Raw genomic sequence first — 27,905 nt, forward strand, 5'->3', positions numbered from 1 at the left:
AGAGCATGACCTGAGCTAAAACTGAGTTGGATGCTTAACCGACTGCGCCATCCAGGCATGCCTTAAATTTTGTTTTTTTTTTTTTAAAGGTTTTATTTATTTGAGAGAGAGAGAGAGAGTACACAAGCTGGTGGGGAGGAAGGACAGAGGAAGAGGGAGAAGCAGACTCCCCACTCAGCAGGGACCCTGGGATCATGACCTGAGCTGAAAGCAGACGCTTAACCGACTGAGCCACCCAGGTGCTCCGAGAACTTAAATTTAAATGAGCTACTCCATGTAAGATGCAACATTGTGCTTAGCATATGGCATCAGTAACCGTATGTTAATAAAAGTTCTGACTTACTAAATAGCTACCGGTAGTGTGATTGATTACTAAAATACAGGGAAATTTGGCATGAAAGAAAAACACATTGAAAATGACAGAGTTGAAATGAGGTGGAAGGACCTTTAAAAGGAAGGAACCTCTGTTCTTGCAGAGTTGGAAGTTCTTTTCTTCTGCCAGATTTGCACTCTGACCAGATCCTCCTCTCCATGATTAGTTTCCCAAGAGATCTAGAAGGCATATCCTAATTATTCCTGACTAGGGAGCTAGGAGTAGCAATGTAGAAAGCCTTCATTTGTGTCTCTCTTTAAAAGTCTTTGGCCAAAACACACATCCCAAGTAAAAAATGGGCAAAGGACTTGAATAGACATTTCTCCAAATAGACAAAATTTCTCCATATAGACAATAAATCTGTGAAAAGAAGCTCAACATTACTCCTCATTAGGGAAATGCAAATCAAAACCACAATGAGATCATGTCATACTGTTTAGGATGGCTATTTTATCTATATATCTGTAACTGTATCTGTATCTATATTTATATCTATTTCCCGAAAATAGGTGTTGTCTCAGCTTCTTTTCCTTTAAAGCCAGAAAATAAGTATTGTCTAGGATGTGTAGCAGTTGGAATACTTGTACATTGGAATGTAAAATAGTGCAGTCACTGTGGAAAACAGTGTGATGGTTCTGTAAGAAATGAAACATACAATTACCATATGATCCAGCAATTCCACTTCTAGGTATATATCCAAAAGAATTGAAGGCAGGGACTCAAAGAGATGTCTGTGCACCAGAGTTTATTTTCAGCATTATTCACAATAGCTAAAAGGTAGAAGTAACCCAAGTGTCCACTGATAGATGAATGGATAAGCAAAATATGGTATATACGTTCTGGTATGTTATTCAACTTTGAAAGGAAGGAAATTGTAATACATGCTACATACAACATGGATGAATCTTAAAAACATGCTAACTGAAAGAAGCCAGCCACAAGACACACATACTGTATGATTCCACTTACATGAGGTACCTAGAGTAGCCAAGTTCATCAAGACAGAAAGTAGAATGGTGGTTAGTGGGACGAGGGCAGGGGAAAATGTCAAGTTGTTGAATGGATTAAGAGTTTTAGTTTGGGATAATGAAAACTGGAGATGGATAGTGGTGATGGTTGCATAACAGTATGAATGTACTTAATGCCACTTAAGTGTACACTTAAAAATAATTAAAATAGTAAGGGGTGCCTGGGTGGCTCAGGCAGGTAAGCGTCTGACTCTTGGTTTCAACTCAGGTCATGATCTCAGTGTCGTGAGATTGAGGCTGCGCTCGCCCACTGTGGAGTCAGCTTGAGATTCTCGCTTTCCCTCTCCAGTACCCCCACTTGTACACTCTCTCTCTCTCAAATAAGTAACTAAATAAAATCTTTAAAAACATAGTTAAAATAGTAAGTAAAAAATAAAATAGTAAGTAGTTAAAAAATAGTTTAAAAAGTTATAAAATAAAAAAAATTAATGGTTAAAAAGTTTAAAAATAGTTAAATAAAATAAATAGTTAAAAATAGTTAAAAAATAGTTAAAATAGTAAATTCTATGTTATGTATATTTTACCGCAACTAGAAAAAGAAAACAAAGTAAACTTTTAGTCCATTATAAACAGCTGGCTGTGCCTTCTTCTGAAGCGTCTTTCATTCATTCTCTTCAAAGCTAAAGAGACGTCCTTAGAAGAAGTTACAGCCTGTCTACAAACTTGTAAACTGCTGCTCCGAAGCTGGAAACAGAGAAAGGAAAGGAAGAGGATTAAATATAGTCCTTTCTTTTTTTTTTTTTCTTAAGTCTTTTATGACTGGCCTGTTTCTTGTATGGAGCTAGTTTGGTGTTAACAGACTTTCAGAAAAAGCTGTTAACTCCTGACTAGCTTCAGAGCTCCAGTCCCCTAAATTTGCACTTTCTTTTTTTGTCTTAACCCTTATATTTTCACGTAATATTACACAGAAGACTTCATCTGCTTTGTAGAGAAGGTTGAAATTCTATGACTGGCAGACAGAAGAACTACCTTATAGTAGTTCATCTTAATTTCATTTGATTATAGTTCCTACATAATTTTTGCTTGTATTGTAGAAGGCAGTTTCCTCTCTTTCTAACTTTCATGTAACTTTTGAACACGTCCCTTCTTATACTTTTATAACTTTATTCCTATAGTCACATTTTTGTTCCCCGATTCTAGAATCTTTAAAATCTCTATTTGTAAGGCTTCATTCTGTTGAAACATGCTCAGGCCTTGTCTATCTAACAAAACTGCTTTAAGGTAACAGGTTTTTAGACATTGCTTGAGGAGATCAGAAACTTTTTTTCTGTTCTTATCCCTCTTATATCTCTTTCTGTTTTTTTTTTTTTTAAAGATCTTATTTATTTGAGAGAGTGAGGGAGAGAGCAGGAGTGGGGGATGGGGAGGGGAGGCAGAAACAGACTCCTCACTGAGCAGGGAGCCCAGACTCAGCTTGATCTGGGAACTCTAGGATCATGACCTGAGCCGAAGACAGACGCTTAACAGGCTGAGCCACCCAGGCGCCCCTCTATCTCTGTTTCTTCAAGTTTTCTTTTTCTCTGGCCTTCTGATTTTTCTGTTGCTTCTGTTTGTCTGTTTTATGTGCTCTTCTTTCCAATTCATAATTGACACTGACCTTGCATTTTCTGTGTCCTGTCTTCCTCCTCTTTTTATGTAGTTATTTCCTTGGTGAGTTTATCCACTCTTACGGCTTCAACTTTGATTGAAATGACCCATAAATACATACTTTTGAGAATCAGTCTTTTGTGTTCAGTCTTATTCAGTATTTTCAATCTACTAAATAACATTTGACTACTTTGCTGTCTCCTCAAAAGCAATATGTTCAAAACAGAATTCCTGTCTTCCATCTAATCTCTCTACTGATTAGTGATGTCACTCTTTTGCCAGTTTGCATTTGGTGTGTGTGTCTTCCTTCTGCTTGGTTTCGTGTGTTAGTTACTCTGTTCCTTATGTCCTCTAAGACCAAAAGGAAGAGAGATACACAGATTATCTTCAGTAATAGAATTTTAGTGCAAGGATAACTCAGGAAATGTGCATGGGGTAGCATGGGAAGGTGCCTAGTCAGCTGCTTGTTCCATATGAGTTTCAGTGTGTCTAATCCTGGCTTGTGGAATTGGCTCCATTAATAAAGGAAGTAGCAGCTTAGAGTCACTTGGAAAAATGACATGAGCTCCCATGACCTTTGTCATCTTTGTTCACATAGCATTTACACTTTCTGAAACCTAAGGTTAATTGGGCCATTTTGCAACCATGAAATCTGGAACATCCCTGTTGGCCATTTCAGCCCTTGTATGGATGCTTTTGGCCTCTGGATCAACGTCTAGCTATATTTACTTTTTATTGCCGGGATGGTAAAGCTGATTTAATTTGAAATAGCATGTGATGAACCGTAACAACTTATACAGGAAGATAGGTTTTTCTCCTTAAGGGCACTGTGTGAGTGACTGGCATTTTGAAGTTCCATAAGGTCTCTAGTAGTTAGAAATTTTTTTTTCATTTGTTTATTCATTTATTTATTGAAGAAAAGTTTACTAAACAGTAGTGTGTGAGATTCTGCAGATATGAGGCTAGGTGAGACATGATCCATATCTTCATGGAATTCCCATTTTAGCTGTAGTGATAAGCTCATACAGTAAATAAATAATGCAAGGAATAATGACTCAGTGTGCTAAGTGCTATGGGACGATAGTTGACAACGGGATTAGTTCTTTGTGTTTGGGTGGGTAGGTGGGTAGGGATGGTGGTAGAGGACAGAAGGTTACCTCAGACGTCCCAGAGAAGACTTTTGAGTGTATCTTTAAAGAAGTGGTTAACTGACAAGATCAGGTAAGAGAGAATGGACATATAGAAATATTACCTATATATCTTGCATCATGTACAAATAACTATACAATATCTGCCCTTTATAGTACAGTGATTATGTGATTTTTGAAAAACGTATGATGTGAAAATTCAGGACCTTCAAGGAATAGCCCACTGTGGCTAGAGTGGAGGTTATGGAAATCAGGGGATTGAGAGGATCAGTTAGATCCTCTTTCATCTTTTTATCTTGTATACAGTTAGAAATGATGGTTCTTTCAGAATTTCTCTTGAATTTGTTCTTTCCTGTCATTTTGACTGTTAACTTTTTAAGCCCAGATCCTTGTGACCACATTTCTGGGTTGCAAGAGACAAAACCATGCCCTAGTTTTACAGTTGTTTAGTTCTCTTCTCCATTGTGGAATTTGGCTTGTAGGACATTTAGAAGATTGGGAAGAAATCTCTGGAGGAAGAGTATGTTTATCTTACACAGTTTGCAGTATTCCACCATTACCATAATCACCATAATGTAGTTCAGAACTTCATCTCTTTGGCTCCCCATACCACATTTCCTAAAACATAATTTAAATTGCTATTTGCCTAGACCATATATCATCTCATATAATATGGTATGGTGATTTGAATTTAAGAAGCATACAGCAAGCTAAAAGTTTATCTGTTTAATCTCTTGAGCGCATAGTATAGCTTTGGGAGAAACAAAGCAGCTGCTAAGTCCTGTTCTAGGAGGTCGTAGTTTAGTGTCTATAATAGTACATTTCAGAGTAGAAATAACTAATTGATTAGAAGATGAGAAATTCTTGGGAACACTTACAAAAGAATATCCCCCTTAAATATGAGACTGATGTATGATACCTGATGTAGTAATAGATGGAAATTAATGAGTGTGCTTTGGTATTTGCTAGCTTCCTAATAGTGAGAAGGCTCCATAACCATATCTTGGACAGACCTTGGTTTTGATTTTGTTTTGCTATTTATTGACCAGGCAGCTGGGGAAGTCACTTAACCCTTAGTTTCCTTACTTAAAAACTGAGAATATTTTAGTAGCTACCAAAAAGGTTGTTACAGAGATTAAATGAGAAAATGCTTATTAAGTGCCCAGTACAAGGCCAATAAAAGCCCTAATAAATGTTAACAACCTTTATTATTACATTTCGTTTAGCTCTTATGTATTTGTCTTTCCTACTTTATTAGGAGTTTGGGGTTGTCAAGGGCTGTATTTTAACTTTCTTTGCATTACCCCAGCATGTAGCTTAATGTCTACAAATTCAGTAAGTGTATATTAAATGAATATAAATGGATGAATTTTTAAATACAGTTTGGTCAGTTTTTGTACCCATGTTGAAGATGCATTTTAAAAAATACTAGTTTTTGGGGATGCCTGGGTCACTCAATTGGTTAAGCGATTGACCAACTCTTGCTTTCAGCTCAGGTCGTGATTTCAGGGTTGTGAGGTTGAGCCCCACATCAGGCTCCACACTGAGTACCGAGTCTGCTTGAGATTCTTTCTCCCTCCCCCTTTTTCCCTCCCTCTTGTGCTATCTCTCTCTCTCTCTGTCAAATAAATAAATTTTTTAAAAAGATTTTATTTATTTGTTTGACAGGGAGAGAGAGAGAGTGAGCACAAATGGAGAGTGGCAGGCAGAGGGAGAAGCAGGCCGCCTGCTGAGCAGGGAGCCTGATGCGGGACTCGATTCCAGGACCTTGGGATCATGACCTGAGCCGAAGACAGATGCCCAACCCACTGAGCCACCCAGGCATCCCAATAAATAAATAAATCTTAAGGAAAAAAAAAAAAAGAAAGTTTAGTTTTTGTAAAGATAGTATTTCCTAAGCAGTTGCAAAATTCACTCACAAGAATAAGACTGATTAACAGATACTGATTTTACTAGTTCTGATTGCCTTGGTCAGTTTATTAATTCAGCCTATAAAGAGGCCTTTCTTTTCAGTGTATAAAATGATTTTATAAAATGCATTTCATGAAACAATTATTGAGTCATGCAGAAAAATTTTAATTTTCTTATACAATTTTAAAAAATTTCCCCCAATTATATAAAAAAATGAATGTTTATTTTAGAAACCTTATGGAACAAAAGCGTAAGATAGAGTCACCCCTCAAATCAAACCTTGGTGCTTGGAATCCTAAAATATTTACCTGCAACGAATATTTGAATTCCTCTTACGTCTTGGGCACAGTTTTTGGTGCTGGGGATATAGCAGTGAACAAAACAAAGTCTACTAGTAGTTTGGTGCCAGTGTGTTTGTGTGCATGTACATACGCAAATACACCAGTGCTTAAAAGAAAACATGAGAATGATTTAATTCTGTGCACATTATTTTGTAACCTGCCCTTTTTTTCTTTTAGCAATATATTCACTTGTTTTATGTCAGTGAATTTTCTACAGGATGATTTTTAGTGGCTACTTGATAATCTCATGAATAGATGTTCTATAATATATGTTTAGGCATTTAATTTACTTCTGTATTTTGTTATAATTTACAACGAATATACATTTTTTCTTTCCTAGACCAATTGCAGTTCATTTAATTCCTACCATTTACTCTTAAATTTTTTTTTTTTATTATGGAAAACTTGAAGCAGTTTTGTAAAGAAGAGAGAATAAACCTCTGTGTACCCATCACCCAATTTGAACAATTTAATACATCTGGCCAATCTTACATAATTTATATTTCCATACACATCCCCCACCCTTTAATATTTTGGAGTAATCCCAGATATCATATCATAGCATTCTTTTTTTTTTTTTTAAGATTTTATTTATTTATTTATTAGCGTGCGAGCAGGTGTTGGGGAGGAGCAGCGGGAGAGGGACAAGCATGATCTGCACTGAGCACAGAGCCCCAAATGGGGCTCAGTCCCATGACCCCTGAGATCATGACTTTAGCTGAAATCAAGAGTCGGACGCTTAACCAACTGAGCCACCCAGGCACCCCCGTAGCCTTCTTAACTATTTCAGTATGCATCTCTAAAAGATAAGAATATTAAACAATATATCACCATAATATCCTTATTTGAGGTGTAATTTTAATTGTAACTTCTTTTTTTTTTTAAAGATTTTATTTGTTTGACAGAGAGACACAGTGAGAGAGGGAACACAAGCAGGGGGAATGGGAGAGGGAGCAACAGGCTTCCCGCAGAGCAGGGAGCCCGAGGCGGGGCTCGATCCCAGGACTCTGGGATCATGACCTGAGCCGAAGGCAGACGCTTAACGACTGAGCCACCCAGGTGCCCCAATTGTAACTTATTCTTGAATGATAAAATATCGAGGAGAATTTGGAGAAAACTGAGATTAGTCAATATAGAATGATTCCTCCACCCTCCCATTGAAGGTGTAGAAAACTTTATATTGGGACCTTGGAAAAAATATTAACAGAAATTCTTACACTGAACAGGAAATACGAAAGTGAGATAAACAAGCTTGTGGATGAGGGTAAGGTTGAAGTGGGCATTTAAATACTGAATTACTGGAGAAGTTGGTTGTAGCTAAAAAAAAAAAAATTCTAATATCTGAAAACAATGTGGGAGAAGACTGCTTTTCCTCATGGTATTAGCAATGGCGTATAATAGATTGTTCTCTCCTGCTTTATGAGATAGAAGGTCAAATGACAGGAAAGGAAAAGACAGTATTAGCCACTTGTTTGTTTTTTAACTAAAACAGTTGACAGTTTTATTTTCACATTTCACAGTACAAAGGAAAATTGATTTTTTTTGGGTCATTATTCCCCTGCAAAACCTGTTCTCTCTTTGATAGGAAGGGGGAGCAAGTTGTCCTTGTCATGTTGTTCGAAAACACCCAGAGTCTCAGCACCATAGTCTCCTGGCGAAGTAGAACAAGTAATATAAAATGGATATAAAGAGGTTCCCATATCGCCTTATCTGTGTGGTCGAGTCATTCCTGGCCGAGTGGGCATCATGGATTAGGCAGGAGGTCTCATCATTGGGAGCCCAGGCGTCATTGGCATGTGGCCTCCTATAGACGACCTCATTCCAGGAGCAGGTCCCACTGGCATCATCCCAGGAGGAGGAGGGCCTCCCATATGGGGTGCTGGCATCATACCAGGGCGAGGAGGACCTGGGAGACTGAGGGGAGGCAGGATCATTGCCCCTGCAGGAGGAGGAGCAGAGGTATTTTTCCTTGTTGAAATGTGGGGGTTGTTTTGTCGATCAGGCTCTGAGTCTGCTCTTGCATCCATTTCTGACAATAGTCTTTCACGTTATCTTTGTGTTTCCCGCCGCTGCGGTGTGTCTTTCTCATAGATGGAGAGTCATGGGTGAGGTATGTGCCACAGCAGTCACAAATAAAGCTTAGGCATGTTGCTCCGCAGGCCGTTGACCACTCTGTCCCATGCCGCCCAGAAATGACTGCCACTTACTTGTTTTAATAAGACAGTTCTGTGGTATGTCTGCTTAAGTATGTAATAAGTCCTATCTATCCAGTTCCATAAGAGAAATATCTTGTGCATTACTTGTTCTTCACGGAATTCCCTAGCACCTGGGAGAGTATATGCTCTAAAGGCACTAGTTAAGAATTTTTTGGACCTCTGGTTAAAAACATAAAGTTATGATGAAATTCCAGGGTGTTAAAAACAGCAGTATGTCAAGTATAGATGAAATTATGCTCATTGTATTGTGTTTGCCAAGGCAATAAAATAGGAAAATGTGTGTGTGTGTATGTATATATGTATTTTAAATTGGCTTTTAATTATGAGGTTTTTTTTAGCTGTAAGGGTTTTCAAAGCCGACAATATAAAAATTATTTAAAATTAAACCATAATTGAAATGATTAGTTTTCATTTAAGACAGCAGGAAGGGGAAGAGGAAATAAAGACAAATGACATAAAACAGGAATTGTTTACCAAAAGAAATCATGTGTTTTCACTTGACAGACACCCCAGAGACCATCTTTTTGCCTCAGTTACATTAGTGACATTTCCGTTGTTCAACATGTTGAGAAAATAAGACCTGTGAAGTAATAGAAAATTCTTAGTGTTTACTGGATTCGCTTGGAGGACCTATGACTTGTTTGTTTAAAGCGAACCAGATTATGAGCCTGCTTTGGAGAAAACTTTTGTAACTTCTGAAGAAGTATGTAGTGGTTAGATTACCTTTTGGTTTAGTATTAAAAAGATTTGTTAGTATAAGGCTGTCTCCCTCACTATATCATGTGGATGGCTCATTGTGAGTTGCTTGTGCTTACTTAGCCATGAAGGACATGAAGCACCTTTGCTTTCTGAGGCATAGTAGTGAATATTTTTGAAAATTTAAGAGACTGACTCTTTCTGGTAGGGATATGTATATAGTCTTTGGTTCATAGTACCTACTTTGCTCTTTCCCCCTGCTCATTAGCCCCTTCCTATTTTTCTTTCTTTCTTACCACATCCATGTCTTAGCCATTCTTTCGCCAATATCTTTAATTCCTTTGTCCCATTGTTCTTCTGTAGCATGTGTCTGGCAAAATGCCAGATTCCACTGTGTGCTTTTTTCCTTACACACTTTAAGACTTCTGAGCAGTGCTGAAGAAAATACGAAACCTCAAAGATGGTTCTTTCACTAGGCCTCAACAAGGCCTGCAATGCTATCTAGTAATCCTTTTAAACTTTATGAGGTGTTTTGTTTTGTTTTGTGTTTGTTCTCCACTCTGGCTGTTTCAAATATAGTCCTATATTCTCAAATCTCAGATTTTAACTTCCTCACTCAGATGACTATCCCTCTGACTTCCTAAAGCAAATAGAAGTCAATATATAAGAGCTCCCATAACCATTAATCTACTGTTTAAGTCTGCCCATCCTTTCCTCCTATTATAATGAGAGAGGTGTCCCCAACCTTTTGAGCTTAAGTCAGTCCCATCCACATGTGCTTTGGATCTCATTCCTTCCACCCTTTTCAAGGACATGCTTTAGTATTTAGCTCTTCTTGTCACTTGTATTTTCAATTTTCCCTTATTTTCCAAATTCATTCAAAATAGCATTTATATTTACTCAAGCATTTCCAGTGGGTTTTTGCTTGTTTAGCTTTATCTTCTTCCTCAAACTCATGTCTCCAGTCACTTATCCTTTCCAGAAACTTCAAGTGGAGGGTGATCCATAATTGTTGTCTCTACCTCTTCACTTGATTCTGTTGTCTCATACCACTGCAGGTTGGCTTCTGCCTTTACCATGCCACTAAATTGCTCTTACTGTAATCACAAATAATTTCCTTACATTTATTTATTTATTTAAATTTAAACATTTTTTTAGTTTTAAAGATTTTATTTATGTATTTGTCAGAGAGAGAGCACATGCAGGGAGAACGGCAGGCAGAGGGAGAGGGTTCCCTGCTGATCAAGGAGCCCTATGCAGGACTCGATCCCAGGACCCTGGGATCATGGCCTGAGCCTAAGGCAGACACTTAACCAACTGAGCCACCCAGGCGTCCCTCCTTACAACTACATTTAGATACTTTTTTTTTTTGGTAATTGTTATTGAGATGTAATTTACATAGAATAAAATTAACTCTTTTTTGGGGGGGGCTCAACAATAATCATTTTGAGATTTGTTTAGGATCTTGAATGTAGTAGTTAGGTTTTATTGCAGAGTATTTGTTAGGGTGGCCAGTGATGTGGGAAGCAAGGAATTGCACAAAACACAGAGCAACAAGCAGGACAGAGTTCATTCACTCTCAAAGGGAGAGGGGCCAGACATCATGAGAGATGTCCCCAAGTTTCTATTAGGCTGGGCCTTTTAAGAAGTTTTAAGGATGTGAGAGGGTTGTAGCTGTGCCGATGGGGGAGGGTGTGTGAAGAGGTGGTCATCTCTTGGCCAGGTAGAGCACGAGGTGACAGGTTTCTTGGGGGCTCTGTTCGTGATTTGTCTGGGATGTGGGTTGTGGTCCAGCTAGAGAAGAGTATGTTTTGTGGTTGTGGTCTATTTCCTGAGAATGAGGGGCACCATGATCTGGAAAAACAGAGCGTTTAGGACCAAGTACAGACACTTGTGAGTTTTGTCTGTAAGCTTGGCAGGGGAGGGGGCTTTGAATAGAACCCTTTCAGTATTCTAGTGTATGGATTTACCATAGTTTGTTTATTCATCCACTAGTTGATGGATATTTGGATTTTTTTTCCAGTTTTTAGTTGTTTTGAATAAGGCTGCTATGAATATTTGTGTACAGGTCTTTGGTGGACATTTGTTCTTATTTTTCTCAGGTAAATACCTAGAAGTAGAATTGTATAAGTGTGTGCTTATAAGTTTAGAAGAACTGCTAATCTGTTTTTTTTAAGGTGACTATTTAACTTTTCCAATATCAGTGTATGAGAGATTCTCTTGTTCTACCTCCTTACCAATACTTGGTATTGTCTTTTTAATTTTAGCCATTTTTGTGGGTGGTGGTATCTTATTGTAGTTTTATTTTTTATTTCCCTGACACAATGTGCTTATTAGCCATTTGTATATTTTTTGTGAATGCTTACATTTTTCACCATTTTTATTTTTGGATTTTTGTCTTACTATTGATAAGAGTTCTTTATATATTAGGACACAATTCCTGTATCATATATGTGCCTTTTTTGTTCCCCCAGAGCCACTTAGACTACGTAATTCTGTATCAGTGTTTGTGTGTGTGTCGGGGGTGGGGGGGTGGGGTGGGATGTCTGGAATTCAAGTGAAAATGATACAATACCTCCGAAAGCAAGGAAGATGATTCTTTGTCAGAAGATGAAATAGTCTACCAAACCAGAACCAGAGATGATCCAGATACAGAGACTCTGAAGTTACAATGATTACTATGTTAAAAGTATCTGGTGAAAGGTGAACAACACCTGTGAAGAGTTAGGAGAATTTACCAGAGCAATGGAAATTATTGAAAAAAATTGTATAAATAAAGAAACTAGAAATAAAAGATATGAAATAAAAAACTTAAATTGGTTGATAGTATTGTTTGTCTTCTATATCCTTACTGATTTTTTGTAAACTTACTGTATCAATTATTGAGAGAGGAGTGTTGAAATTGCCAATGATTATTTTGGATTTGTCCTTTTCTCCTTTCAATTCTTTCAGTTTTTGTTCCATGTTTTTATAAGCTGTGTTTTAGGGTTCTTACATGTGTAGGGTTGTTATGTCTTCTGGTATATTGACCCTTTTATCATTATGAAATATCCTTCTTTATCTCTGCTGACATTAATTTTTCCACAGTCTTCTTTGACTGATATCAATACAGCTTTGTTTTGATTAGTTTCACACGGTATGTATTTTTCCAGCCTTTTATTTAACCTCTGTGTGTCTTTATATTTAAGGTGAGTTTTTTGTAGACAGCATGTAGTTGGATCTTGCCTTTTTAATCCAATTTCACAATCTGTCTATTAATTGGAATGATATATATATATATTTCTTTTGAAATTCTTCATATTTATTTTTCACATAATTTTAAATATTAAACAATAGCTTCAATTTTAAAGTAAACATCCTATTATTTTTTATTTTATAGAATTTTGTATGTTAACTAACCATTTGGTTATTTCAGATCTTCACAATTCCTCTAATACAAAAGAATCATTTCTAGTCCAGCAATGCATGAGTTGTAGAAAAGTTTGTGGCAACTGAAATTGCATGATTTTTTAAAAATTACTCATTCGTTTATGGACAGTTTAACTTAAGCCTTTAAAGAGAATTATGAATGTATTATTGGCTTACATTTGTATGCTAATCACAGCAAGCTATGAATTCAGGATTAGCATAAAATGCTTAATTACAAATAAATGTGACAGTAATGTGATAACTAAGAAGTTAAATTCTGATCATTTCTGCTTTCTACTTAACAATTCTTATAGTGGTATTGGCAACAGCAGAAGTCACAGGGTGGAGGGTAAGACTGTTCACTGAATTTTACAGACTAAAATAATAAATTACTCTTTATAAAACACTATTTGGGGATTTTTGCTTTTACACTTCTCTAAAAAATCTGGGTGAAAAGATTCCTTTCAGGTGAATAGATCTGAACTTGACAAATGATTAAATTGAATGTCCAATTCAATTAATTTAAAGTTCAAGATTTTTTTAACTGAGTTTATCATACTTTCTTTAAAAAAAATTTTTTTTTTTAACGATTTTATTTATTTAATTGACAGAGAGAGACACGGTGAGAGAGGGAACACAAGGCGGGGGGAGTGGGAGAGGGAGAAGCAGGCTCCCCACTGAGCAGGGAGCTTGATGCAGAGCTCGATTCCAGGACCCTGGGATTATGACCTGAGCTGAAGGCAGATGCTTAATGACTGAGCCACCTAGGCGCCCCCAAAAACTTTTTATTTTTTATTTAAATTCAATTAATTAACATATAATGTATTATTAGTTTCAGAGGTAGAGGTCAGTGATTCATCAGTCTTATACTCAGTGCTCATTACATCATGTGCCCTCCTTAATGTCCATCACCCACTTACCCCATCCCCTCACTCCCGTCCCCTCCAGCAACCCTCAGTTTGTTTCCTATGATTAAGAGTCTCTTATGGTTCTCCCTCTCTGATTTCATCTTGTTTTATTTTTTCCTCTCTTCCCCTATGATCCTGTGTTTTGTTTCTTAAATTCCACATATGAGTGAGATCATATAATAATTGTCTTTCTCTGACTGACTTATTTCACTTAGCATAATACCCTCTAGTCCCATCCACATCATTGCAAATGGCAAGATTTCATTTTTTTGATGGCTGAGTAGTATTATATATGGAATACTACTCAGCCATCAAAAAAATGAAATGTGTATATGTGTGTGTATATATATATATACACACACACATGTACCACATCTTCTTTATCCATTCATCTGTCGATGGACATCTTGGCTCTTTCCATCGTTTGGCTATTGTGGACATTGCTTCTGTAAACATTGAGGTGCAGGTGCCTCTTCGTATCACTACATCTGTATCTTTGGGGTAAATCCTAGCAGTGCACTTACTGGATGGTAAGGTAGTTCTATTTTCAACTTTCTCAGGCATTTCCATTCTGTTTTCCAGAGTGGCAGCCCCAGCTTGTGTTCCCACCAACAATGTAAGAGGGTTCCCCTTTCTCCACATCCTCACCAACATCTGTCGTTTCCTGAGTGGTTAATTTTAGCCATTTTGACTAGTGTGCAGTGGTATTTCATTGTGGTTTTGATTTGTATTTCCCTGATGCCCAGTGATGTGGAGCATTTTTTCATGTGTCTGTTGGCCATTTGTATGTCTTTTTTTGAGAAATGTCTGTTCATGTCTTCTACCCATTTCTTGATTGGATTTTTTGTTCTTTGGGTGTTGAGTTTGATAAGTTTTTTATAGATTTTGGATGCTAACCCTTTATCTGAAATGTCATTTGCAAATATCTTCTCCCATTCTGTTAGTTGTTTTTTGGTTTTGTTTACTGTTTCCTTTGTTGTGCAAACACTTTTTATCTTGATGAAGTTCCAATAGTTCATTTTTGCTTTTGTTTCCCTTTCCTTTGGAGACAGGTCTAGCAAGAAGTTGCTGCGGCTGAGGTCACAGAGGTTGCTGCCCTTGTTTTCCTCTAGGATTTTGATGGATTCTTATCTCAGTTTAGGTCTCTCATCCATTTCGAGTCTATTTTTGTGTATGGTATAAGAAAAGTCCAGTTTCATTCTTCTGCATGTGGCTGTCTAATTTTCCCACCACCAATTTTGAAGAGGCTGTCCTTTTTGCATTGGATATTCTTTCCTGCTTTGTTGAAGATTAGTTGACCATAGAGTTGAGGGTCCATTTCTGGGTTTTCTATTCTGTTGCATTGATCTATGTGTCTGTTTTTGTGCCATGCTGTCTTGATGACTACAGCTTTGTAATAGAGCTTGAAGTCTGGAATTGTAATGTGACCAGCTTTGGTTTTTCTTTTTCAACATTCCTTTGGCTATTCGGGGTCTTTTCTGGTTCCAGACAAATTTTAGGATTATTTCTTTCAGCCCTGTGAAAAAGTTGATGGTATTTTGATAGGGACTGCATTGAATGTATAGATTACTCTAGGTAGCATGGACATTTTAACAATATTTGTTCTTCCAATCCATGAGCGTGGAACATTTTTCCGTTTCTGTCTTCCTCAATTTCTTTCATGAGTGTTCTGTAGTTTTCTGAGTACAGATCCTTTGCCTCTTTGGTTAGGTTTTATCCTAGGCATCTTATGGTTTTTGGTGCAATTGTAAATGTGATTGACTCCTTAATTTCTCTTTCTTCTGTCTCATTGTGAGTGTGTAGAAATGCAACTGATTTCTGTGCATTGATTTTATATCCTGCCACTTTGCTGAAATCCTGTATGAGTTCTTCTAGCAATTTTGGGGTGGAGTCATTTGGGTTTTCCACATAGAGTGTCATGTCATCTGTGAAGAGCGAGAGTTTGACTACTTCTTTGCCCATTTGGATGCCTTTTATTTCTTTTTGTTGTCTGATTGCTGAGGCTAGGACTTCCAGTACTACGTTGAACAACAGGGGTGAGAGTGGACATCCCTGCTCTGTTCCTGACCTTAGGGGAAAAGCTCTCATTTTTCCCCATTGAGAATGAGATTCGCTGTGGGCTTTTTGTACATGGCTTTTATGATATTGAGGTATGGTCCCTCTTTCCCTACACTGTGAAGAGTTTTAACAAGAAAGGATGCTGTACTTTGTCAGATGCTTTTTCTGCATTTATTGAGAGGATCATATGTTTCTTGTCTTTTCTTTTATTAATGTAGTGTATCACGTTGATTGATTTCTGGATGTTGAACCACCCTTGCAGCCCAGGAATAAATCCCACTTGGTTGTGGTGAATTATCTTTTGAATGTACTGTTGGATCCTATTGATTAGTATCTTGGTGAGAATTTTTGCATCCATGTAAATCAGGTATATTGGTCTGTAATTCTCCTTTTTGGTGGGGTCTTTGGTTTTTGGATCAAGGTAATCTTGGCCTCATGGAAAAGGTTTGGAAGTTTTCCTTCCATTTGTATTTTTTGAAACAGCTTCAGAAGAATAGGTATTAATTCTTTAAATGTTTGGTAGAATTCCCATGGGAAGCCATCCAGCCCTGGACTCTTGTTGGGAGATTTTTCATTACTGCTTCAGTTTCCTTGCTGGTTATGGGTCTGTTCAGGTTTTCTATTTCTTCCTGTTTTAGTTTTGGTAGTTTATATGTCTCTAAGAATGCATCCATTTCTTCCAGATTGCCTAATTTGTTGGCATATAGTTGCTGATAATATGTTCTTATATTGTATTTCTTCAGTGTTGGTTGGCTCCATATATATTTAATGTAATTAGCCAATAGAATTTTGTTAACTACATTTTTTCCAGTTTTTCCTTAGTAGTTGCTCTAGGGATTGTAGTATTTTTTTTTATTGTAATCAACTTTGGGTTGACTTAATTCCAGTAAAATATAGCAAATTTGCTTCAATATAACTCGATTTCTTTTTCCTTTCTTTTATATCTATGTTTGTATATAAAAATATATCACATATCTATTTATATTTGTATATATAAATATATCATACCTAAGTTTGTTATAATTTCAGTAATACAGTACTGTAATTGTTGATTCAAATAATCTTATGTTTTCAAAGATAAATATATCTTTTATGTTTATGTAAATATTTACCATTTCCTTTAACTCAGAAGTTCTTCTTCTTTATTATTTCTTATAAAGAAGTTCTGCTAGCAATAGATTTTTTTCAATTTTTGTTTATCTGGGAATGTCCTTATTTCCCCTGCATTTTTAGAAGATAAATTTGTTGTATTTAGAATTCTTAGAGATACTATTCTTTTAGCCCTTTGAGTGTTTCCTTTCACTATCTTTGGACTGGCATGGTTTCTGATGAGAAGTCCGCTGTTAATCATATTCTTGTTCTACTATTCATGATGAGTCATTCTCTTTTGCTGCTTTCTCAAGACTTTTTGTCTTTTAGCAGTTTGACTACAGTGTGCCTAGATGTGGATCTTTTTGTGTTTATCTTAATTGGGATTTGTTTTCCTTCTTAGATGTATAAATTAATGTTGTCAAATTTGGAAAGTTTTTTTTAAAGATTTTATTTATTTATGAGACGCATGCACATGGGGGAAGGGCAGTGGGTGAGGGAGAAGCAGCCTTCCCTCTGAGCAGGGAAACTGATGTGGGGCTAATCCCAGGACCAAAGGCAGACGCTTAACCGACTGAGCCACCCAGGTGCCCCCAAATTTGGGAAGTTTTCAGCCACTGTTTTTTCAAATAATTTTTTCTAACCCTTATTCTGTCTTTTTTCCTGAGACTCCCATTACATGTTTATTGCTATGTTGTATGTATCACCAGTCTCTGAGACTATTTCTTCACGTTTTGGGGGGAAGATAGTTTTACTTAGCTATCTGAAAGTCTGTTGATTCTTTCATCTGTTATCTCAAATATGCTGTTGCGTTCTCCTAGTGTATTTTTCATGAAAGATATATTTTTCACGTCTAAATCTTACTTTTTATTAGTTTCTATTTCTCTATTGAGATTCTCTGTTGAGTCATTTTCATGGTATTTTTCTTTAATTTCTTGAACATAGTTTCACTTTTTTAAGCATGTTTAAAACAGCCACTTTGAAGCCTTTGTCTAATATATCCAGTATCTAGGTCTTCTGTGAATCATTTGCCATGACTGCTTTCTTTTCTGTTGATTGCTTTAATTTTATTGACTGCTTTCGTGAGTATGGGTCATACTTTACTGTTTCTTTGTGTGTTTCATAATCTTTTTTGTTTGTTTTATTTAAAACTAGGCATTTAAAATAATGTGCTGTAGACACTCTGGTTTCTCCCCTTTTTCCTCCTAGGCCTTTTTTTTTTTTTTTTTTTTAAACTTTCCTGGACTAAACTGTGGCATCTATCTTTTTGCAGTATTTGGCTATTAATGCCTCCATTCAGTTGTTTTATTTTTATTTTCTAGCCAGGATTATTTGGGATTTCCCCTGTTTCTGTGTAGTTTAGTGATCAGCCAATGATTTGGGCAGAGGCTGTGCTCAAATACCTTGAACCTTTATGATTTCTACTCTCTGCTGATGTAGGTGTGTATGGGTTGGAGAGCACATTCAAAGCTGGAGCTAGTTTTCAAGTCTTTTTTGGCTTTTACTTTTCATGGGTTTTTGTGGGTCTCCTGTGTTCATATGCATATTTTCCCAGTCAGTAACTGGTATGTGGAGAGCTCATCCTTTCTGTGGCTCTCTCATTTTCAGAATCTCCCTTTTAAATTTCTGGCTGGTTTATTGCTTACCCAAGCTTGGCTGTCAAAGCTATGAGTTTGATAATTTATTTATTATTAGGCTTACCAGTTTTAGTTGACAAAATTGCTAGTTTTCAATTCCTGTCCCAAATTGAGCCCATTTTTTTCTGGCAGCAAAGCTGCTATTTTTCATAGTCAACTTTGTCCTGGTAAAATACAGTTCCTGCTACTGATGGCATTGGGGGATGGGTGATGGTAACAGCCCTAGGCTGGAAGGCCACAGAATCTTTCTGTTATTATCCAAAGCTGTGGGAGGGTTTCCAGGATAAATGCTTTTCAATGTATTGGCTGCTTTTGTGTCAAATTTTTTGAGGCACAAAATGTTTTTTTTTTTTAAGATTTTATTTATTTGTAATAGAACACAAGCAGGGGGAGCCTCAAGCAGAGGGAGAAGCAGGCTCCCCACTGAGCAGGGAGCCCAATGTGGGGCTCATTCCCAGGACCCTGGGATCATGACCTGAGCCGAAGGCAGATGCTTAACCACTGAGCCACCCAGGCATCCCAAAATGGTTGATTTTGATGATGTTGTGCAGTGTTTTTGTTTGAGGATCATTTCCCAGCCTCTTCACACTATCGTAACCAAAGTGGGGAGTGTCCTTATGTATTTTAGTTTAAATCTACAGTCTTGCCATTTTTTCTATTTGTCATAATCTGTTCTTTGTTCCTCTCTGAACTCCCTACCCCCCTTGCCTTTTTGGATCAATAGAGTAATTTTTACTTCATTTTATCTCCACTATTGATGTATTAGTGTTACCTCATTGCTTTTTGTTTTTAGTGATTCCTCTAAGGTTTAGAATATGACTTTTTAACTTATCAAAAATCTTCCTTCAGATAGTTTTATATCACTTCACACATCATGTGAGGAGGCCCTTGTAAGAGTACACTTCCATTTTTCATCTCCTTTCCTTTGTGCTGTTTTGTCCTGTGTTTTACTTGTACATACATTATTTAACTCATTAGTTTTTATTTTTGGTTTAAACAGTTTTAAGTAAATGAAAAAGTGGGGAAAGTTTTCTTTTTTTCTGTTTTAAGTCACTAAGACCTTTTTAAAAATTGTGGTAAAAGAGGGATGCCTGGCTGGCTCAGTCTGTGGAGCATGTGCCTCTTAATCTTGGGGTTGTGAGTTCAAGCCCCGCATTAGGAATGGGACCTACTTAAAAAAAATAAAATTGTGGTAAAAGAAACATTAAATTCTTGTTAAATTTTATTACCTTTTGATAGGCACCATCCTAATGGGTGTAAGGTGATGGGTGTAAGGTGATATGTTGAGGTAGTTTCTTTCTAATTTGTTGAGTGTTTTTATCATGAAAGGGTGTTGAATTTTGCCAAATACTTTTTCTGCATCAATTGAGATATGATCATATGGTTTTCATACTTTTTTTTTTTTTAAAGATTTTATTTATTTATTTGAGAGAGAGAGAGAGAGAGAGCACATGAGAGGGGGGAGGGTCAGAGGGAGAAGCAGACTCCCTGCCGAGCAGGGAGCCCAATGCGGGACTCGATCCAGGGACTCCAGGATCATGACCTGAGCCGAAGGCAGTCGCTTAACCAACTGAGCCACCCTGGCGCCCCATATGGTTTTCATACTTAAATTTTTTAAATGATTGCTTTTTAAATTTTTTTTAAGAGAGAGTGTGAACTGGGGGTGAGGGGCAGAAGAAGAGAGGGAATCCCAAGTAGGCTCCACCTCCAGCACAGAGCCCAACAGGGGGCTTGATCTCAGCAACCCTGAGATCATGACCTGAGCAGAAATTAAGAGTCAGATGCTTAACTGACTGAGCCACTCAGGTGCCCCTAAAATTATTGCTTTTTACTTGTTGAACTATTATTACATTCCAGGTATAAATTCCACTTGGTAATGGTGTATAATTCTTTTAATGTGTTATGAATTTAGTTTGCTAGTATTTTGTTGAGGATTTTTGCATCAATATTCATTAAAGATATTGGTCTGTAGTTTTCATGTTGTATCTTTGTGTGGTTTTCATATCATAGTGATGCTTGCCTTACAGAGTAAGTTTGTAAGTGTTCCTTCCTCTACAGTTTTTTGGAAGAGTTTGAGGAGTGTTGGTGCTAATTCTTCTTCAGATGTTTGTTAGAATTCTCCAGTGAAGCCTTTTAGTTCTGGGATTTCCTTTGTTGAGAGAGTTTTGATTACTCCTTCAATCTCCTTAGTAGTTACAGGTCTGCTGAGATTTTTTATTTCTTCAGGATTCAGTCTTGGTAGGTTATATGTTTCTAAGAATTTAACAGTTTCTTCTGTGTTATCTAATTTGTTCGTTTATAACTATTCATAGTACTCTCCTGTAATTGTTTTTATTTCTGTGACCCATGTCCCCTCTTTCATTTCTAATTTTAGTTGGGTCCTCTCTCTCTCTCTCTCAAGTCTAGCTAAGAGTTTGTTAATTTTGTTGGTCTTGTCAAAGAACAAACTGGGTTTTTGTCTTAGTCTGTTTAGGTTGCTATAACAAAATACCCAGACTGGGTACCTTATAAATAATTTATTTCTCACAGTTCTGGAAGCTTGGAAGTCTAAGGTTGAAGGTGGTGGGATGGTTATAGTCAGGTGAAAGCTTTCTTTCTTGTTCATAGTGGCCACCTTGCTGTGTCTTCAAATGGAGGAAGGGGCTAAGTATCTCTTTGGCACCTCTTCTATAAGGCACAAATCATGAGGGCTCCTTAGTTGTTTAAGGAGTTAGACTTGTTCTGGTATGCAGTTTAAGTTACCTTGTGGATTGGCTTAGTGTTTTTAAGACTTGTTTTTAATTTCCTGTTTGGAGAATCTAAAGTAGCATTTATGTTTTGGTGATGTGGTAGCTTTTCTAAAACAAGGTCATTGAGGGATCTCTATTGGTGACCTTTATTTATATTGTGAGTTCTCTCAGCTTCTCTTAGTGGGAAAGATTTTCAGCTGCATGTGATCTCCGGGAGTTGTTCTTTTTCAGTTCCCTTGTAATTTTTTTTCCTTGAGAAATTGATTTTGTTCGTTTTTTTAGAGTGTTTTTTAATGATGCAGAGATTGGTATTGAGCTAAATAGTCAAGGGAGTTCCTCCGTAGATTGCTAGGTCTCTTCTCACAGGTCTTCTGTGATGTAGATTTTATTTGCATTACCTCCCAAACTCCCATTGCTGTTTTTCAACTCAGCAAAGTTATTGGCCTGTGTTTGAGTTTACTTTTCCCTGTGTTATAATCGATCTAAAGCATGGGTGACAGTAGGGCCTATTTCTTTCCCCTTTCTTAGGAATCTCAGTCCGGAAATCCCTGATACCTAATGTTTGAAAATAGTTGTTTTCTATGTTTTGTTGAGTTTTCTAGTTGTTTACTACAGATAGATAATTCTGGATCTTGTTACTTGCTTATAGTTGGAAGTGGAAATTCTGTATGGAGCACTTAAAATCTTTAAGTTGTTTGAATTTTCAGTAGCCTTTAACATGGTTACTACCTTCTTGTCCTTCATGTCAGCATTTCTTAAATATATTTTCCTGAGATGTTTTCTCTTTGACCCTTATTTCTTAGACACTCTTTAATCAAATGATATTTAGTCAAAACCAGTTCCTGGGGACGTCTGGGTGGCTCAGTTGGTTAAGCGTCTGCCTTCGGCTCAGGTCATGATCCCAGGGTCCTGGGATCGAGTCCCGCATCGGGCTCCCCACTCCACGGGGAGCCTGCTTCTCCCTCTGCCTCTGTCTCTCTCTCTCTCTGTCTCTCATGAATAAATAAATAAAATCTTTAAAAAAAAAAAAAAACCAGTTCCTGTTGATAATGTCTCTTTAATATTTTGAGTAACTTCTCCTCATTCTTACTGCTAATAATGTATTCTATGCATCCATATTTTGAATCTGCTCCTAACTATAGTTTACCTTCTCACTTTTGCTTACTGTATATATTTCCACTGCATTAGAGAAGAAGTGATTTTTTATTTTTTTGAATATTGTTGACACACAGTGTTACATTAGTTCAGGTGTACACATAATTCACATAGTGAACATAGTACACATAGGTTCACATAGTGACTCAGCAAGTTTACACATTATGTATGGCTACCAGAAGTGTAGCTACCATTTGTCCCTATCCATCGCTATTATATCATCAACTATAATCCTTATGCTGTGCTTTTTATTCCCATGACTTACGCATTCCATAACGGGAGGCTTGTATTTCCCACTCTGCTTCACCCATTTTGCCCAATCCCCCACCTCTGTCCCCTCTGACAACCATCAGTTTGTTCCTTGTATTTATAGGTCTGATTTTGATTTTTACTCATTTTTCTAAACATTCCATGTATGAGTGAAATCATATGATATTTGCCTTTCTCAGTCTGACTTATTTCACTTAGCATGATAACCACTAGGTCCATCCAGTGTTGTTTGAAATCTCAACTTTTTTTTATGGCTATGTAATATTTCAGTGTGTGTGTATATGTGTGTGTGTCTGTGTGTGTGTATACCACACATTCATTACCCATTCAAAAACTGATAGACACTTAAGTTGCTTCCACATCTTGGCTGTTGTAAATAATGCTGTGATACACATAGGGGTACATATGTCTTTTTGAATTAGTGTTTTCATTTTCTTTGGGTAAATATTCAGTAGTAGAATTACTGGATCATATGGTATTTCTGTTTTTAATTTTTTAAGGAACCTCCATACAAGTTTCCACAGTGATTGTACCAATTTACATTCCCAGGAACAGTATATGAGGGTTCCTTTTTCCACATTCTTGCCAATACTCGTTATTTCTTAAGTTTTTTATTTTAGCCATTCTGGCAGGTGTGGGTGATAACTCACTGTGGTTTTGATTTACATTTCTCATGATTAGTGATGTTGAGCATCTTTTCATGTGTCTGTTGGTCATCTGAATGTCTTTGGAGAAATGGCTATTCAGATCCTCTGCCCATTTTTAAATCAGATTGTTATTAATTAATTAATTAATTTTTTGGTGTTGTGTAAGTTCTTAATATATTTTGTATATTAACCCCTTATTGGATACATCATTTTCAAATATCTTCTGCCGTTTAGTAGGTTCTCTTTTTTGTTTTGTTGATTGTTTCTTTTGCTGTGCAAAAGGTTTTTATTTTGATGTAGTCCCAATAGTTTATTTTTGCTTTTGTTTGTCTCGTCAAGTTGACATATCTAGAAAAATGTTGCTATGGTTAATGTCAGAGAAATTACTGCCTGTGTTTTCTTCTAGGATTTTTATAGTTTCAGGTCTCACCTTTAAATCTTTAATCCATTTCAAGTTTATTTTTGTGTATGGTATTAAAAGGTGATCTAGTTTCGTTCTTTTACATATAGCCATACAGTTTTCCCAGCACAGACTTTTGAAGAGACTGTCTTTTCCCCATTGTATCTTCTTGCCTCCTTTGTCAGTGATTAATTGACCATACAATTGTGAGTTTATTTGGGCTCTCTATTCTGTTCCATTGATCTGTGTGTCTGTGTACTGTGCCAGTACCATTATTGTTTTGATTACTACAGCTTTGAAATGTGTAATTGTGATATCTCTGGCTTTGTTCTTCTTTCTCAAGATTGTTTTGGTTATTCAGTGTCTTTTGTGGTTCCATACAAATTTTAGGATTGTTTGTTCTAGTTTTATGAAAAATGCTGTTGGTATTTTGATAGGGACTGCAATGAATCTGTAGATTGCTTTGGGTAAAATGGGCATTTGAACAGTATTTGTTTTTTCAATCCATGGGCATGGAATTTTTTTCTATTTGTGTCATCTTTAATTCCTTTCATTAATGTTTTATGGTTTTTGAAGTATAGGTCTTTCACCTCTTTGGATATGTTTATTCCTAGGCATTTTATTCTTTTTGGTGTAATTATAAATGGTGTTGTTTTCTTAATTTTTCTTTCTGCTACTTTGCTTTAGTGTATAGAAATGTTACTGATTTCTAGGTATTAGTTTTGTGTCCTGCAAGTTTACTGAGTTCATTCTTACTTCTAGTAGTTTTTTTGTGGCATCTTTAGAATTTTGTATGTACAGTGCTATGTCGCCTGCAGGTAGTGACAGTTTAACTTTTTCTTTACCAATATGGATGCCTCTTATTTCTTTTTCTTGTCTGATTGCTGTGGCTTGGATTTCCAGTACTATGTTGAATAAAAGTGGTGAAAATGGACATCTTTGTCTTGTTCCTGATCTTCAAGGAAAAGCTCTCAGTTTTTCACTATTGAGTATGATATTCACTGTGGGTATTTCATATAAGGACTTTATTGTGTTGAGGTATTTCCTTCTAAGCCCACTTTGTTGAGAGTTTTTATATTGAGTGGGTGGTGAATTTTGTCACATGCTTTCTTTGCATCAATTGAGGTGATCATATGATTTTTATCCTTTGTTTTGTTTATGTGGTGTATCATGTTGATTTGTGAATATTGAACCATCCTTGCATCCCTGGAATAAATCCTACTTGATCATGGTGAATGATCTTTTTAATGTATTGTTGTATGTGTTTAATATTTTGTTGAGGATTTTTACATCTGTGTTCATCAGGGAAATTGGCCTATAGTTTTCTTTTTTTGAATTGTCTTTGTTTGGTTTTGGTATCAGGGTCATGCTGACCTTGTGGAATGTATTTGGAAGCTTTTCTTCCTCTTCTATTTCTTGTGATAGTTTGAGGAGAATGGGTATTAACTATTCTTTAAATGATAGAATTCACCTGTGAAGCCACCTGATCCTAGACTTCTATTTTTGGTAAAGTTTTGATTACCAGTTCAATTTTGTTACTAGCAATTGGTCTGTCCAGATTTTCTATACGGGAAATGATCATTTTTAAATAGAGCACCTTAACATGTTTTACAAAGCTTCTTTAAAACCTGACCCTGCTTTCTCTACTTTCTGGTCACTTTTTCTTTATTCATATTGAATTATTTTGATTCTTCATACATGTTTCATTTGTACTGAATTAATTTTGGTCTGTCAAATACACCATGCTTAATCCCTCTTACCTCTTGAGTCCAGCTTATCTGCATATGCTATACATGTAAATGATTTTTAAGAAGGCAAAACAAAATGGAAACACATTTTGTTACAGCAGGCAGTCAGAGTATAAAACTAAAACCTCATAAATGAAGTCAAAATACAAGTGAAAATACTTGCAGCTTAAACAAAGGCTAATTTACCTTATGTACAGATAAGAAAAAGACCAAAAAAAAAAAAAAACCACACACAAAAAAACAGTAGAAAAATGAGCAAGGGAAATGAATAGATGGTCTAGTTTCATAACAATGTTAAAAGATACTGTTTCACTCATAAAAAGAGAAATGCAGATTAAATCTATTCTGAGTAACAAGTTTTTAGCTAACATAGTGAATGAAATCCAAATATATAGTTAAGTACTTTGTTGGTCAGCTGTAAAAAAGAGGCTCTCTCATGTACTAATGGCAGGAGAATAAATTGGTATAAGCCCCCTGGAGGGCAGTTTGCTAATATCTATCAATATACATATATATTTATATAACATACAGTTATAGTAGATAAAATGTAGAACTTAATCAATAACTTTAGTGATTACTATGTAGTTATTATAGTGATTTATTAGTTATATTGTATTATTTGTTATGACATGATTATGCCTATAGCATATATACTTGTTTATCAACACATATGCTTCTATATTTTTGTGTGTGTGTATATATGTGTATGTGTGGTCTCTGGACCTCACAGGTTCACTTCTGGGATTTTATCCTGCAGATGTACTGGCACATGTGTGAACTGACTTATGTATGCATTTATCCAGTGCCATGTAGTTTATAATAGCAAAAGGGAACTTAGATATCCATAAATAACTGATTGGTGAGTAAGAGATGCTACATCTTTGCAATAGTGTAGGATATAGATGTAAGAAAGAAAGACTGAGGATGCTTTCTATGTACTTGTGTTGTAGAAATCTCCAACATAGTCTACATGTTGTTAAGTGAAAACTGCAAAGTATTTAATAGTGTGTATAGAAAAGAGTGTGTATAAAATGCTATCTTGTATGGTAAGTAGGGGGAGAAATAAAAATATATATTCATATTTGTATAAAGATTTCATAAGCTAATAAAACTAGTTATTTCAGGTGTTTCTGGGCAGATTAAGAAGAGGGGTTGAAAGGAAAGTATTTACCTTGTTTTTTTTATATTGCTTGATTTTTGAACAATGTGAACATATTTCCTCTTAAAAATAAAATTAAAAATTTTATAAAAGGTCTTAAGGAGAGTATTTTCTTTCTATTTTTTCTCATCAGTAAGCTAAAAAAGCTGAGTGAAGACAGTTTGACTAAGCAGCCTGAAGAAGTTTTTGATGTATTAGAGAAACTTGGAGAAGGGTAAGTACAAAAAATATGAAAGTAGCCTTAGGTAATGACAAAAAATTTTCAAATACTATATAATCTTTCACTAGCATATATTTTCTTCAGTTGAATAGGAGTAATATAGAGGGAACACACCTCAACATAATAAAGGTCATATATGACATGCCCACGGCAAACATCATATTCAGTGGTGAAAAACTGAAAGCTTTTCTTCTAAGATCAGGTGTATGACATGGTGAACACTCTCACTGCTTTTATTTAACATAGTATGGGAAGTCCTAACTGGAGCAACTAGGAAAGAAAAAGAAATAAAAATATCGGAATGAGAAAGGAAGGGATGAAACTGTCTCTATTTGCTGATGACATCATATTATATATAGAAAATCTCAAAGAATCCATCAAAAAGTTGTTAGAATTAATAAAATAATTAATAAATGAATTATAGTTACATCAAAAAGAAGGAAATAACCTAGGAAAAATTTAACCAAGGAGGTGAAAGATCTGTTTACTGAAAACTGTAAGACATTGATGAAGAAATTGACACAAATAAATGGAAAGATACTCTGTGCTCACGGATTGGGAGAATTCATATTGTTAAATGTCCCTGTTACCCAAAGCAATCTACAGATTCAGTGCAATCCCTAACAAAATACCAATGGCATTTTTCACAGAACAAACAATTATACAATTTGTCTGGAACCACAGAAGACCCTAAATAGCTAAAGCAATTATGAGAATGAAGAATCAAGCTAGAGGTATTATGTTCCCTGATTTCAAACTATATTATAAAGCTGTAGTGATCAAAATGGTATGATATTGGCATAAAAACAGATATCTAGATTAATGAAACATAATAGAGAGCCCAGAAATAAACCCGTGCATATCTAGCCAATTAATTTAGGACAAAGGTGCCAAGAATATACAACGGGGAAAGGATAGTCTCTTTAATAAATAATGTTGGGAAAAATGGATAGCCACATGCAAAAGAGTGAAATTGGACTTCTGTCTTATACCATATGCAAAAATCAACTAAAAATGGATTAAAGACTTGAATGTAACACCTGAAACCTAAGACTCAGGGAAGAAAACATAGGCAGTAAGCTCCTTGACGTTAGTCTTGACATGACTTTTTGGATTTGACACCCAAAGCAAAGGCAACAAAAGCAAAAACAAAACAAGTGGGACTACATCAAACTAA

At 36.1% G+C, this 27,905-nt stretch overlaps 1 protein-coding gene and 1 pseudogene across 4 annotated transcripts in view; one reads left to right on the forward strand and one right to left on the reverse strand.

The window, feature by feature from the left end:
• STK3 (serine/threonine kinase 3) overlaps positions 1-27,905 on the forward strand; it is a 271,666-nt gene that overhangs the window by 15,179 nt on the left and 228,582 nt on the right. For 3 of the 4 annotated variants that reach the window (XM_064588079.1, XM_045896164.3, XM_045896166.3), the window contains exon 2: positions 26,642-26,722. The exons of the other annotated variant lie outside the window; for it this stretch is intronic. In XM_064588079.1, coding sequence (XP_064444149.1) covers positions 26,642-26,722 — 81 coding nt within the window. The remainder of the gene's footprint in view (positions 1-26,641; positions 26,723-27,905) is intronic. 4 annotated transcript variants of the gene reach the window in all.
• On the reverse strand, positions 8,095-8,535 carry LOC123858851 (U1 small nuclear ribonucleoprotein C-like; annotated as a pseudogene).

Source organism: Mirounga angustirostris, unplaced genomic scaffold (genome assembly GCF_029215605.1).
Source record: "Mirounga angustirostris isolate CCGP_5_RB_7025 unplaced genomic scaffold, mMirAng1.0.hap1 SCAF_4, whole genome shotgun sequence".
In the NCBI taxonomy this organism is placed as follows: Eukaryota; Metazoa; Chordata; class Mammalia; order Carnivora; family Phocidae; genus Mirounga; species Mirounga angustirostris.